This window comes from Sarcophilus harrisii, chromosome 2 (assembly GCF_902635505.1).
Source record: "Sarcophilus harrisii chromosome 2, mSarHar1.11, whole genome shotgun sequence".
NCBI lineage: Eukaryota > Metazoa > Chordata > Mammalia > Dasyuromorphia > Dasyuridae > Sarcophilus > Sarcophilus harrisii.
In genome coordinates, this window is record NC_045427.1 from 439,944,655 (window position 1) to 439,959,701 (window position 15,047).

General features: G+C 35.0%; 1 protein-coding gene across 1 annotated transcript; it reads left to right on the plus strand.

Annotated features, from left to right (window-relative positions):
• The first annotated feature begins 2,322 nt into the window (after positions 1 to 2,322).
• TLR4 (toll like receptor 4) lies at positions 2,323 to 14,046 on the plus strand. The gene is made up of 3 exons (XM_003757076.3): positions 2,323 to 2,603; positions 7,232 to 7,398; positions 11,249 to 14,046. The coding sequence occupies exons 1-3, from the start codon at positions 2,517 to 2,519 to the stop codon at positions 13,479 to 13,481; spliced, it is 2,487 nt and encodes an 828-aa protein (XP_003757124.1). The 5' UTR covers positions 2,323 to 2,516; the 3' UTR covers positions 13,482 to 14,046.
• Positions 14,047 to 15,047: the final 1,001 nt, after the last annotated feature.

The following is a 15,047-nucleotide window of genomic DNA, read 5'->3' on the forward strand; positions in this document are numbered from 1 at the left end:
TAGTATTAAATAGCCATCCACTGTTTAAACTATACTTTTTTATGTAAGAGGCCTTTTTTTCAGGGTTTAAAATGTCATAGAGGTAAGTGGGTTATAATTTTGATTGCTGAAATGAAATACAAAAGGGTCTTTGGACATTAGTTTGTCATTTGACACTGTTTGTTCTTTCAGAGGATATAAAAAGGCTTAACCCTGATCTTTTTTTTTTTTTTTTTAATAATAGCTTTTTATTTTCAAAATACAAGCAAAAATAGTTTTCAACATTTACCCTTGCAAAACCTTGTGTTCCAAATTTTTCTCCCTTTTCCCTACTTCCTCCCCTAGATAGCAAATAATCTTATATATGTTAAACATGTATAATTCTTCTATATATATTTTCATATTTATCATGCACAAGAAAAGTCAGATCAAAAAGGAAAAAATGAGAAAGCAAAAAGCAAGCAAACAACAACAAAAAAGGTATAAAAAATTATGTTGTGATTCATAGTCTCAATAGTTCTTTCTGAATGCAGATGGTTTTCTTTATCACAAGTCCATTGATATTGGTATGAATCATCTCATTGTTGAAAAGAGCCACATCCATCAGAACTGATCGGAATTGTATACATTGCTGTGTATAATGATCTCCTGGTTTGTTCATTTCACTTATCATCAGTTCGTGGAAGTCTCTCCAGACCTCTCTGAAATCACCCTGTGATCACTTCTTATAGAAAAATAATATTCCATAACATTCCTATACCATAACTTATGTAGTCATTCCTCAACTGATGGTCATCCATTCATTTTCCAATCCTTTACTACTATAAAAGGGCTGCTACAAACATTTTTGTACTTGTGGGTCCTTTTCCTTTTTTTGATCTCTTTGGGACACAGACTCAGTAGAGACACTGCTGGATCAAAGGGTATACACAGTTTGATAGCCCTTTAGATGGATCACTTCACAACTCCACCAACAATATATTAGTGTCCCAATTTTTCCACATCACCTTCAATATTTATCATTTTCTTTTTCTGTCATCTTAGCCAGTCTGAGAGTTGTTTAATCCTGATCTTTAAACATTCTGTTGGTTTGTAACTTCTTTAATGTAATTTCATGGTAGCTTGTATTCTGTTCATCTATTTTGGTGTTGGAAAGGCTTAAGTACTTGTTAAGATTTGCTTTTTTGTTTGTTTTGATTTTGTTTTTGCTGAGAAGCTGAAAATGTCATTTTTCTTCATTCTTTCGTTCATTTATTCATCAAGTTTTCATTGATTTCTTCTTTCCTTTTAGGAGCTTACAAATTAGTGTTTATTGATTAGAATAGAAAACACTAGATATTAAAGTTAAAAACCATGACTTGGATTTTAGTCATGAATCTTCTTATAGAATACAAAATATTTAGACATAGAATATTAGAGCTGGGAGGAACCTAAAGGCATAAAATGAGAGAGCATAGAAAGAAGAAAGTAGAAAAAAAATTAAAAAGAAGGGGGTAGAGGAACCCAAGATATAAAAAGTTAAAACTTAAAGGAATTTTAAGATATGTGGGACATTGACATAAAAAGTATAGAATAGTATGTTAGAGCTAAAAAGGAACTCAGAGATTATTTAGGCAAGCCTCCTTTCATTTTAATGATGAAGATACCAAAATTTTCCTCCCCGTGAATAATTACCAGAGGAAATAGAAGTTTATTCTCATTTCCCTGTCCCTTAGAATAAATTGCTGATTGATTTAATGTCAGGCAGAGGAAGGGCGACACCAGATTATGGATTATCAAACCGAATATCAATTGAATGATTGAGTCAAGTTGATTACTATTGTTGTCATTCATGATTATCATCATTCTATCACTAGTAATTATTAGTAATTCTATCACTAGTAATGAACTGCTGTGGCTAGGTGATGCAGTACATGAAGCACTAGGATTGGAGTCAGGAAGATCTGAATTCAAATTCAACCTTAGACATTTATTAATTCTGTGAATTTGGGCAAGTCACTTAAACCCTATTTGCTTTGGTTCCCTGCCTATAAAATGGAGACAGACTGGAGAAGGAAATGGCAAACCAGTTTTGTATTTTTACCAAGAAAGCATAAAGTTGGACATGCCTGACTGAATGATTGAACAGCAACAACAAGCCTGAACTGGGCTCACAATAGCCAGTGGCTCCCAAGAATGTTCTGTTGTATTTTCCCAGGTTCATCAAGATAAAAAGATGTCAAATAACTTCCTGGGATAAGAGCCAGCTTACTCTTAAAGCTGTCTCAAACACTGCAATGAACACTTTAAAAAAAATCTGCTTCTAACTTCCTCTTGGTCCCAACGAAGATAAATACTTGAGAAACAATGTCCCAAAATGCTAATGTGGTGACTCTCACTTCCTCTCTACTCCTTACCCTGCTCCAGTTTGCATATGCACTGCAGTGGGGCACCTATTCTGGGGCAGAAAGCTCTGTGTTTTAAGAGTGGGACCTGCTTAAGAGGATTTATGTTGCCATGTGTTCATATTGCTGCCTCTGCCCCCAGAAAATGCCAGGATGGTCCGTTGGATAGCCATGGCTCTGATTATAACCACAACCTTCTTTTCCTGTCTGGATCCGGGGAGTTGTCATTCCTGCCTAGAGGTAGGTGCTTGAGAATTCTGTACTGTTATGAGTTATCTTGCCTCCTTTCTTGGGGCTTCTCTTTTGTCTCATCTTAGAAAAAAAATAACTCTTTAAAACTTTCCAGTGTGGGCACCAAGCAGGTGTTTGACACTGAGCTTAATGACCTTTTCTCTCTAAACCCAAATTTCCTCATCTGTGAGATGCAGGACTTAGACTACATGATCTCTAAGTTCTTTTTAAACTTTAACATTCTATATGCTAAACTTCCTTCTCTAGCTAAAGTGCTGAGGTTCTATGAACTTTGATCTGGTTTATTTAAAAAAAAACCTCAAACACTAGGAATTTCATAGTGCCACAGACATACAGAAGAAGAAAACATCTTAACCCTTGTTGGTGGGGCTGGTAGCCCGGGTGTTAAAAGTCAGCAACCCAGACTTTGTCTTACTGATGTACTTTCAGCCCCACAGTAATCTTAGTAGAAACTCTCAAGAGTTGTAGGAAAGTTGTCTTCAGAGTTCTGTCATAGTTTTATTTTTTTTCCTAGTAGTTTGCTCTTTTAAAATAGGGCCTCTATTTAAGTTGTCTCTTTAAAAAAACACTTGACATAAATATATTTTGTTGTCAATATCAAGAGGTTCTTTCATGACCGTTGCTGCAAAATTAAATAAATATATGAAGTAAAGCCCAGATTCAAACTGTAATTCTTTAGCTGTCTGTAATTTATACATCAACCAACTAGTTGAAACATAAGACATTTAAGTAAATCCAATATCATTTTGTGTAAACTAAACACCTGAGAGCTGGTTTGACAAAGTAATTTGTTTTATAAGATGTTTACTTTTAGTTTCTGTCTACTGGTTTAATAGATTGCTTTGTAATCATTTGCCAACACTACATTCCAATTTCAAGGAGTGATACTGTATCCTGGTGCTGTGCTCCCCATGACTCACTACACTGTCATATGTACATAAAATCCCAGAGTCATTTCATATTAAAGCTGAAAGGGGCCTTAAGAAAATGGAATATTAGTATACTCATTTTTTTAGGGAAATTTAGGGAAGGGATTTGTGAATATAAAGTGTCAGAGTTGGAAAGAATTTCAGAACATTGGGTTAAAAATAGAAGAGATCTTAGAGACCATCTTTTCTTTTATAGATAGTCTATCTTAGGAAGGATAACAAACTTTTCAAAACTTCATAGAGTTTTCAAGCAGAAAATAGAGATGATAAATTTTTTTAAAAATGTTGCCCAGATGCCAATTCTTTCTGCTGAAATTCTTTTTCCTCTCTCCCTCCCCTCCACCAAATTGCTAGTTTCCAAGTATCAGATAAGAAGACTAATTGAAATATTTTCTTGGAGCATTCAAGTTTCTGTCATTTCTGAATGAAAGCTAGTATGGTTGCCCATGGAATATTTGGACTTTCTCCCTGTAGTGTGTCATTTGGATTTCTACAAGAAAAAGGTTTTAAAAAAACAAAAACAGGAGGGAAACATAGGCAAAAGAGATCATAAAAGGCAGTGTCTGGCATTCTGGGGATTTTCTTGGCCTTTTTCAAGGCTATCACTACAGTGATTTCACACCAGGAAACAGTAGATTCCAACTGAGGATATCACACTGGAACCTGGGAGCCAAGAATACCAAGAACATAGCAAATGCATCTGGCCATAGATTATTTTTTTCTTTTCTGAACTTAAAGGCCAAGAAAAGACAAGTGAAAAGAAAAATATTACTAGACTTTCACTATTTTGCATTCTAAAATGCTGGAAATCTGTTGGGGAAAACTATACAAATGAATAATTTTGCAAAAACAGAAAAGGGCTTATAGAATTGTTTTGTCTCTTAATATAGAACAAATTTATATGCAGATCACATTTAATTTCTGAGGTTTGTTCACTAGAAACTATTCTGGCTCTATTTCTAGGGTCATAAAAGTAAAGAAACCACATGTAGGTCTTTCATCGTATATCCTAACTGCCCACTTTGGTGTGCAGATATATTTTAGGCTGTTCAATGATTATGCTTTTGAAAAGTTTTTTAAAACAAAGTCTATGATTTTAGTCTAACTCTCCCATTGATATAATCTATATAAATGGATATGGGTTCCCATGGAAACAATGTTGCTTTTAAAATAAATAAAACTACAAGTCTTTTTTTTCTCAAAAATGCATTATATAGTATAAGAAAATCATACATTTTATGGCAAAATATTAGTAGCACTGGATATCAATTCAAATTGATAAAAAACAACCTAAATTCACTTATTGCATTAATGTTTTATTGTGCTTTATACATGTCCAAAAACTATCCTTTGAAGTTATTAGGAATGTAATGTAAAGTAGGGTACAGCTAGTATAAATATTACCATTCCCATTTTACGAATGGTGTAATAGACTTAATTGGCAGAAATAACTTGCCCCAAATCAGGGCTAATCAATTGAATTGGGATCCAAACCTGGGTCATCTGACTCTGTGCCCACTTAATCCTACTGCTACTTTGCTTAGGTTTGTTTCTCCTAAGTATTTATAGCTTAAAAAAAAGAAAAGAAAAACAAAAACACTAACTCTAAGGATTTACAGCTGGAATGACCTTAGAAGATAATATAGTTCTGTTCCTTTCATTTTACAATGGAAGAAACTGACTTTTATACATCATAGAGATACTGAAGATCCCTTCAGTTTCCCTGATGACCCCTTACTGATTTTCTAAGAAAGGAAAACAAGCAACCCTGTCTGATTTCTCCAACATTGTTGCCTACTATCTAGGAGATATTATTGCTTTTTAATAACAACAAAAGTATATGACAATTAAAAAATATTACTGCATCACTTTCTGGTTTATTTGCATGCAATATTTCATATAATTTTATCAACCTTGAAAAGTAGATAATGTTACTATTATAGAGGGAATATTATTGTCTTCATTTGACATTTGGGAAACTGAAGCTCAGAGTTGAAGATCACCTAATTGTCAAGGGGAAGCACAAGGCCTCAGATCTAAATCCTCTGTTTCTAGAATCCATTGATATCTTCATTATTCCATTTCTATCCCTTTTCAGAAAAGTTCAGGTTGATCTGGCTCAAAGGAGAAGGAAATATAACATAGACCCCCAGAAATGAAAATGTCATTAAAATTGTGGTCAGAGTAACTAATTAGTTGCACACAAATGACAATGGTTCAGACTATGATCAGTACATTTTCAGAAATTTAAACAATAGTTAAAGAGATTATACTATTTCAGAATGCACTGGAAACAGAATATTGAATATTGGAGTTGGATGCTACCATAGAAATTATCTCTTTTTTTAATATCTTTTTAATTTTCAAAACATATGCATGGATAATTTTTCAACAAAAAACTTTGTGTTCCAATTTCCCTCCCTTCCTCCCACCCCTCCCCTAGATGGCAAATAATACAATATATATTAAACATATGATAGAAATTATCATTTCAGATCCCAGATCTTAGAATGTTATTGTACAGAATCTTAGTACCATGAATTTTAGAGATGAAAAAAATGATTTTAGGTATTATCTACTTTATTCTTATTTAACTTTAGAGAAAAAATATTGAGGCCTACAAAGTGCCTCATCCAAGGTCACATAGTGAGTTAATAATATCAGAGCTGAAATTAGATAAAATCCAACATAGGCCAAAGTTTTTGCATTTTAGAGGATATTGATCAAAATAAAGGTCAAAGGCCATGATCTCTATGCTATAGTTGAATTTCATTTATAAAATTTAGACCATAAAATAAAATAGTAGACAACTACCATAAATATTAATACTAGTGGCAGTAGTACCATCCATAAACACACACACACACACGCACACACACACACACACACACACCCCTCACATTTATATGCTGATTTAAAATACAAAATAAAATACTTTGAGGTATTTATTCTAAGGTATTACCATTCTCAATTAACAAAGCAAAAAAAAAAAAAAAAAGGCTCCAAAATATGAAATGATTTGTCTCAGGTTACAGAACTTCTCAGCTGGAGAGGCAAGAACTAAATCTTTTATCTCCTCACTTACAGCCTTATGCTGGACATATGGAGGTTATTCAAAATGGAAAAAAAAATTATAAGGCCATAATACAAATACTGGATACGAACTCTAGGAGAAGGGTCTCTCCCAGTTTAAACTTCTTAGGCTCTTTAAGAGATACTGTGGGTTAGTGGAAAGGTTGTTAAATGTGATGAGAGAAGATCAAGGCTTGAAACCTGGTATTGCTTATGAAGTTACTTATGAACCCATCATTTGATCTCGTTGAGCTTCAGTTGCTTCATTGGTAAAGGGAGAGAAAAAATTTAGGCACGATTCACTGCTTAAGGATTTTAAGAAAAAAGTGCTTTTAAAATGCTCATTAAAAAATGAAGGGGAAAAAAAGTTCAAACTTTGCATTTTGATGTAGAGATGAAGACAATCATAAGCACAAATATTAGGATAAGTTTACAGACATCAATTTAATATTCACCACCTAACCCTAGCTGGGTATGTCATAAGTGAGAGAAAATGGCATGCAGTGTTTAACTTCCCCTGGTTCAGATTTAGGTGAGTGGCTATAAGGAAAGCAATCAGGATAAACATGATTGTTCCATATGTAAGCACCAGTGGTTTATCTGTGAATGCTACAGGTTTTTCCAGACATTGAATACCAATGCATGGCCCGAAATTTCTCTGAAGTTCCAGTGGATATACCTTCATCCACCCAGAAGCTGGACCTGAGCTTCAACCCACTGAAGTCTTTGGCTTCACGAAGTTTTTCCAGATTTACTGGACTGAGAATACTTGACTTGTCCAGGTAATGATCCCTTATTTATTCATATCACTTCTAGAGACCATTCTTTGAAGTGATACTTCCAAATACTATTACTTACCTAAGGCATTCTTATCCTTCCTTCCTTCCTTCCTTCCTTCCTTCTTTCCTTCCTTCCTTCCTTCCTTCCTTCCTTCCTTCCTTCCTTCCTTCCTTCCTTCCTTCCTTCCTTCCTTCCTTCTTCCTTCCTTCTAGAGGCAACTGTTGTTTGTCCTTATACTTGAAGAGGATTATGACATCAAAAAGGTGATACTATGACATGGAAATAAATTGGATTTAGATAAGGGATTATGCAAAATCATTTTTTCTTCTGGAGCCATTTGAATCTAGTGGCAAGATATGGATTAGGACCACTGGAGATGACCCTGGATGAAGTGGAAGACTTTGGCCTTTTTAAGCTAAGGTCTTTAACAGGTTTCAATTTGCCTGAGGCAATGTCCAATCAGTGATTAATAGTAGGTATGGTGTTTTAATTTTTAAAGCAAAAACTAGTTTAAAAAAATAGAGGGTTGAATCTTGACTTTGCAAAGTTCTACACATTATTTTCTGCTCCATGACATGTGAGGAACAGAAAGAATGAATGAAATTCCTTTTTCTCAGAATATTTTATTTTACTTAGGTGATAAAATATGCAGAAAATTAAGTATAATAAAAAGAATATGCTAATAAATAGTATGAGTAGGAAGATATCACTTTCTGTTGAACTGAGCATTGAAGGATAGGCATAATTTTGCAATGAAATTTTTTATAATTAATAATGTTAATACTCTGATAATGATTATATGATTTTCATCTTTCTATATTGCTTCAAAGTTTGCAAAGTACTTTCTTGATATCACCCCAGGATGCAACTAGTACAAAAATTTTCCCAATTTTTCAGATGAAGAAATCGATTAAGGAATTATATAACATGTCCTGATCCAGGATTAAAACTGGGCAATAAAAGGAGAAGAGATGAATTCTTTTAGGTGATGAGGATATAGTGAGATGAAAAGCTTCTGGAAAAATTCAAGGAATATTAGTTGGGCTTGAGTGAAGAGCTTGTGTAAGAGAAGAGTAGAAGATTAAAATTCTTTGCATTCCCACAAGTTTTTAAGGTTATACTTTGCCCTTTAAATCATAAATCATCAAGTTGTATTGACTTGACATAAAGAAACTGATGCTTAGCAAGATTAAATGACTTGTCAATAGAATCAGTAAGTATTTCAGCCAAATTTGTAACCAGGTATATGCAAGTCTGCTGATTCTCTAAAGATCATTTAACTGTTTCCTAATTTTAAACAGAAGGGAAAAGAAGGCTATAGAAATATAGGGTTTGTCAAAGCTCAAAAAAGGTGGTGGCAGATACAGAATGCCAAAAAAGTTTCCATTGGCTTTGAGTCCAATATTTTTATTGCTATGCCTTTATAATTTGGAGACTGATGGAGAATTGCCTTGAAAAAAATCTAAGGAAATATTTTATACTGTTAACAATAGGGCGCTAACGTAGTTTTGAAATGCAATAATTAGATCCTTGTTTTAAAACAAAAGTGATTTTGTTACCTTGTATAAGCTGAACAAGGGGGTGGAAAACTTGGAGAGAAAGGAAAGGAATTAATTGTTACAACTGCAGTGGTTCAAAGTGGTTAAGGGCCTAACTGTGCAGGGGTCCTCAAACTTTTTAAATAGGGGATCAGTTCACTGTCCCTCAGAATGTTGGAGGGCCGGACTATAGTAAAAACAAAAACTTTGTTGGGCCTTTAAATAAAGAAACTTCATAACGTTGGGTGAGGGGGATAATCGTCCTCAGCTGCCACATCTGGCCCTAAGGCAGTAATTTGAGGACCCCTGTAAGTGTTGAGAGTTAATATCAGACTGAGAAATGAGAGTAAGAAAGCAAAGAGAGAAACTTAGTGAAGAAAAAATCAAGAAGATTCTGTTAGATTTCCCTGGAATATAGATAATTCACTTGGAGAGGACTTCATTGTAGGTAATTTCATAAATTTATATGCCCCAGTTGCATGAATTTTAATCAAACCAAAAAGATGAAGGGCATAAAGTGTCATGAACAGCTTCTATATGGCACGTCTCCCATGTGGGAGCTATGTTGGTACAGAGTTTGGCTAGGTGGATAGAGTTCTCCAGTGACTCTCTCTTCTAGTTGGTCATGAGCTTAATTGAGAAATATTGATGGCAAATAAGATTGTTCCATTGCCAAAGTCGGGGAATAGATATCTCTGCATGAGTAGCTTCATCCCTTAACCCCTTCATTCCTCAATTAGCTTCCTCACCTTCAAAATAGGTACTGCTTCACTTTCCCTGATTTTAGTTAGTGGATAATTTGAAGACCAGATGACAGAAAAGATAACATTAGTCCTACATCCTTAGCATTGAAAATTTATGTGGTCTGGCATTGAGTTTTTCTCCTAGAACACATTAATCATTAAGCGTCTATTAACTTTGTCATTATCTGTCATTTATTGTGCCTATCAACAGTGCTATTCATTTACCACATTTAGGAAACTCCCTTAGCAGTTCTGAATTTTGATGTATTCTAAGTCAGTTTAAAGAGTTTGTTTGTTTCCTTAATCATAGAGGATAAATCCATTTTGTTCAGCAAGAGGCTTTAAATTTTTCTGAGGATCTGGCCATAGACTAGTTACAGATTATTTGAGGAGGTATGCTAAATCAAAAAATGTCAGAATGTGGGTGATAATAATAATTAGCATTTTAAGCTTTGTGAGACTCCTTACAAATATTAAGACATTTAATTTTTAAAACAATCCTAGAAAGTGGATGCTGCCCTTATTCCCATTTTACAGATAAAGAATTAGACAGAAATTAAGTAAATTACTCAGATCACAAATCTATTAAGCATTTGATGATGGATTTGAACTCAAGTTTTCCTGATTCTAGGTCTAATGCTCTATCCATTGTACTGGGAAGTAAGTAAATTACTGAGGTCACAAATTTATTAAGCATTTGAAGATGGATTTGAGCTCAGGTTTTTCTGATTCCAGGTCCAGTGCTCTACCCACTGTACTGGGAGGTAATGTAGAATCTTGAATATCAAAGCTAAAAAGTGATCTCAAAACTTAGAATGAAAGGGCTGGAAAGGACCTTTAGGAATGATATTAAAGATCATCTAAAACTTTTCATTGTACAGAGGAAACAACTTAGGATACAGGGAAGTAATTTTACTCAAGGTGACTCCAATAAAGTTAGTAACAAAGTTGGAAAAATTGAAAGTCAGACCTCTTAATTCCTAAATCAATTTCACTTCCAATTATAAAACGTTGCCTCTCTCCAGTGGTAAATACATATTGGTTGCTTGATTCATCCACCTCGCAAAGTTTGCCAATATTTTTACCTAACCTACTTCGTGAACAGGAGGGTTGAATGGACAACATAGTTTTGTTTTGAATTATAGATCTATATAGTCATGGAAGCCACTCACAGTTTTATGTGCTACCGTGTATCTGTGGCATGGAATAAGAAAGCTCACATCTATCTTTGTTTCCTGACCAAAATCATCAGACAACAGCCATTCCATATCCCAGCTTCTGGTACTGCAACACTGAATTCTGTTTAGAATTCAAGTTATTTTTTGAGGTTTCTACCTCTGTATGCCTGGTGTGATAATCGTATGTTTGTCTGTACTACCAGTGTGATAATACTGTGTCTGCTCATGCATCTGATTTAATAATACTATGTCAGCAATATTTGCCTATTTGATCTCTCTGCTGGGGCACATTCACCTGTTATATCACATCTGTATGGACAGCTGGGTTGTTAGTATTCTGTCCTGGAGTTTTCCTCAATGCAAACAATATCTCTCTATCCCTCTTTCTTGTAGATGTGATATTCAGAAGATTGAGGATGACACTTATCAAGGCCTCTGTAATCTCTCTACTTTGATCCTGACGGGAAACCCAATCCAGAGTTTGGGTCTCAGAGCCTTCCATGGTCTTCCCAAGTTACAGAAGCTGGTTGTTGTAGAAACAAATCTTGTGTCTCTGAAGGACTTCCCCATTGGACATCTCATGACCCTGCAGGAGCTATATTTAGGACATAATTCCATCAGTTCTCTCAAGTTACCCCATTATTTTGCCAGTTTCAGCTCCCTGCAGCATCTGGATCTTCACTTGAATTTGATAAATAATATTTCTGATGGAGATTTAGAGCCTATAAAGATGAATCTAAATCTCACTCTAGACCTTTCTCAGAATCCTATTCAATATATCCATCCAGGCGTCTTAAAGGGGATTCACTTAACTGGACTAATTCTGAGAGGAAATTTTCACAGTTCAGCAGTCATGGAGGTTTGTATTAAGGGAATGACTGGCTTGCAAGTCAACAAACTGGTTCTTGGAAATTACAAAAATGAATTCCAAATGACTAACTTTGAGAGCAAGATCCTAGATGGGTTGTGTCAGGTGGACATTGATGAATTTTGGATGGTTGTTCCCTCTGATTTTCCTTCAGATAGTTATGGATTTTTCAGATGTTTAGTCAATGTTTCTGTTCTCCATATGGTTACGGTTCCCTTAGAAGTGCTGACTAACCTACCAGTATTTCCTAAACTGTTCTCATTGGTATTCACTAACTGCAAATTTGAAACACTGCCTACCTTACCATCTACCTCTCTCCCCTCCCTTAAAGAACTTCGTATTACTCGCCACAAAGATCTCACAACTTTGTCTGATTTGAAACTTCCCAGTCTGGAGCTTCTGGACCTCAGTCAAAATGCTCTGAATATTTTGTCCTGCTGTTCCTACAATAACTTTGATACAGACAAACTGAAATATTTGAACTTAAGTTATAATGCTCAAATCATGTTGAGTAAGAACTTCATGGGTTTTGAAAACCTAGAATCTCTGGATCTTCAACATTGCCAATTGAAAGGTCATAACAATTTCCCTGTCTTTTTATCACTCACAAAACTTCAGTACCTGGATATTTCTTATACAAACACTCATGTCCAATTTGAAAATATTTTTGCAGGTTTGAGCAATTTAAGACATTTGAAAATGGCTGGTAACTTTTTCCAGGGCAACATTTTACAAGACATCTTCAAGAATCTGAGTCAGCTTGTCACACTAAATATTTCCTACTGTCACCTAGAAAAAATCCCCCAAATAACAATGAAGTCCCTCCATCAACTCCAGGTGTTGGATATTAGCCATAACAACCTCCAGACTTTTGAACCACTCATTTTCAGGCCTCTTTGGAACCTCCAAGTCTTGAACTGCAGTTACAACAGTATCACAGCCCTGGATGGGCAGAATTTACAGTCATTGTCAGAAACTCTGGTTTCTACTGATTTTTCTGGAAATCCCTTTGATTGTGTCTGTGACCATCAAATCTTCTTTCAGTGGGTCAAAGAGAATATACAACTCTTGAATAGATCTAAACCAATGATTTGCCAGACACCTTCTCATATGAAAGATGTCTCTGTGCTATTATTTGATGATTTATATTGTCAGATGAAAAAGACTATCATTGCTATGTCAATTTTGGCAATAATGTTGGTACTTATGGCACTGGCCTTGGTCTATAAGTTCTATTTCCACCTGATGCTGCTTGCTGGCTGCAAAAAAATGGTTGGAGAGGAAAGCACTTATGATGCTTTTGTGATCTATTCTAGTCAAGATGAGGAATGGGTGAGGAAGGAATTGGTGAAAAACCTAGAAGAGGGTGTTCCCTCATTCCAACTCTGCCTCCACTACCGAGACTTTATCCCTGGTGTGGCTATTGCTGCCAACATTATTCAGGAAGGTTTCCATAAGAGTCGGAAGGTCATTGTTGTGATCTCCAAGCACTTTATCCAGAGCCGCTGGTGCAAGTTTGAGTATGAAATTGCTCAGACATGGCAGTTCCTGAGCAGTCACGCAGGTATCATCTTCATCATGCTACAGAAAGTGGAAAAATCACTACTGCGACAACAGGTGGAACTCTACCGGCTGCTTCGTCGAAACACCTACCTGGAATGGGAGAACACTAACCTGGGTAGACATGTGTTTTGGAGACGGCTGAGAAAAGCATTGTTAGATGGCAGAACAAAGAGGCAGAAAGAAGCAGCTGAATAAGAGACCAAGTAGTCAGTTACGCTTATAGCTGAAAGAAGAAAGAAGTTTAAGCCATTCTCTTTTCCACAAATTATCTATTTCTTTTAGTGTGACACTGGAAAGGACAATGGACACTATGTAGTCTGTTACTTTCATTTTGCAACTATTTGAATTGTTTTATTCTGATTACTTGAAGTATTTTCTCTTCGACAAGGGAGCTCTGGAATTTGGATATAATATGCTTGGGAGTTTTTATTTTGGGGATTTCTTTCAGGAGGTAAAAGGCAGATTTTTTGAATTTTTATTGTACACTTTGGATTTAAGATATCAAAGCAGTTTTCCTTGATAATCTCTTAAAATGTGATTTCTATGATTTATTATTAGATGATATTGGTTTTCAGATATTCAACTAATTCTTAAATTATCTCTCCTCTTGTCTTCTGAGGCTGTGATACAACAAAATAGAGATCAGTAGTCTGATGCTTGTGTTTATTTTGGCCTAACAAACAACACCAAGAGCCAGCACTGCATCATCTCTTACTAGCCAGAACTGCATCACTGCATCATCCATGTGTGGAACCATAGACTATAGAAAATGGAGAAATTTTGAATTCTGTGGATACATGCACTTATCTGCGCAGTATACTTTCCAGGGATGTACTCATAAATGATGTCACTGACACACACATTGTTGGAGCTAGCTAAGTGTTTGGGAGGCTTTAGGCTGCCTACCAGACTGAAGGTCTGCAGAACCATTGTGTTCTGCTCATTGTTGTATGCCTGTGAGACCTGGGAAGTCTATCAGTGCCAAGCCAAGAAATTGAATTGCTTCTATTATAATTGTCTTAAGAAGATTCTAAAGATTCTTGGAAAGATAAAGTGCTGGACCTGGTCTAGTGATGCAAAAAGACGAAAATTAATCAATCAATTTTTAAATTAACTCTTCTCTATCCATTTTTCAGGTCAGTTGTTTTTCCAATGAGATATTTTGTAATTTTCAGTTTTTCAATCTTTGTTTTTCTTTTATTGTCTTATTGAATCATTAGCTTCCAGTTGCTTAATTCTATTTTTTAAAGAATTATTTTTTTCAGTGAATTTTTGTACCTCTTTCCATTTGGTTTATTATGATTTTTAAAGGGTTCTTTTTCTTTACTGAAGTAAATTCATTGAAATGAATTTTGTGACTCTTTTAACATTAGGCAAATTCTGGTTTTGGTTTTGTTTGTTTTTTGTTTTTTTATGAATGCATTTTTAAGGATTTTTTTTCAGAATTTTTTTGGGGGGGAGGAAGGCTCTTTTACCAAGTTGTTAATTCTCTTTTCATACTTTTCTTTCAGCACTCTCATTTCTTTTTCCCAATTTTTCTTCTACTTTTCTTATCTCTTTAACTCTTACAGAATTTTTTTTTTGCCTTGGTCCAATTAGCACTTTTTTTTTTTTGAGGTTTTGGTAGTAGCTGTGACTTACTTGTTTTCTTTTGTGTTTTGTCTTGATCTTTCCTTCCACTGTAGTAGCTTTTTATAGTTGAGTTCATTCTTTTTCTTTTCTTTCCTTTTTTTCTGTTTGCTCATTTTTTTTCTAGTCTAT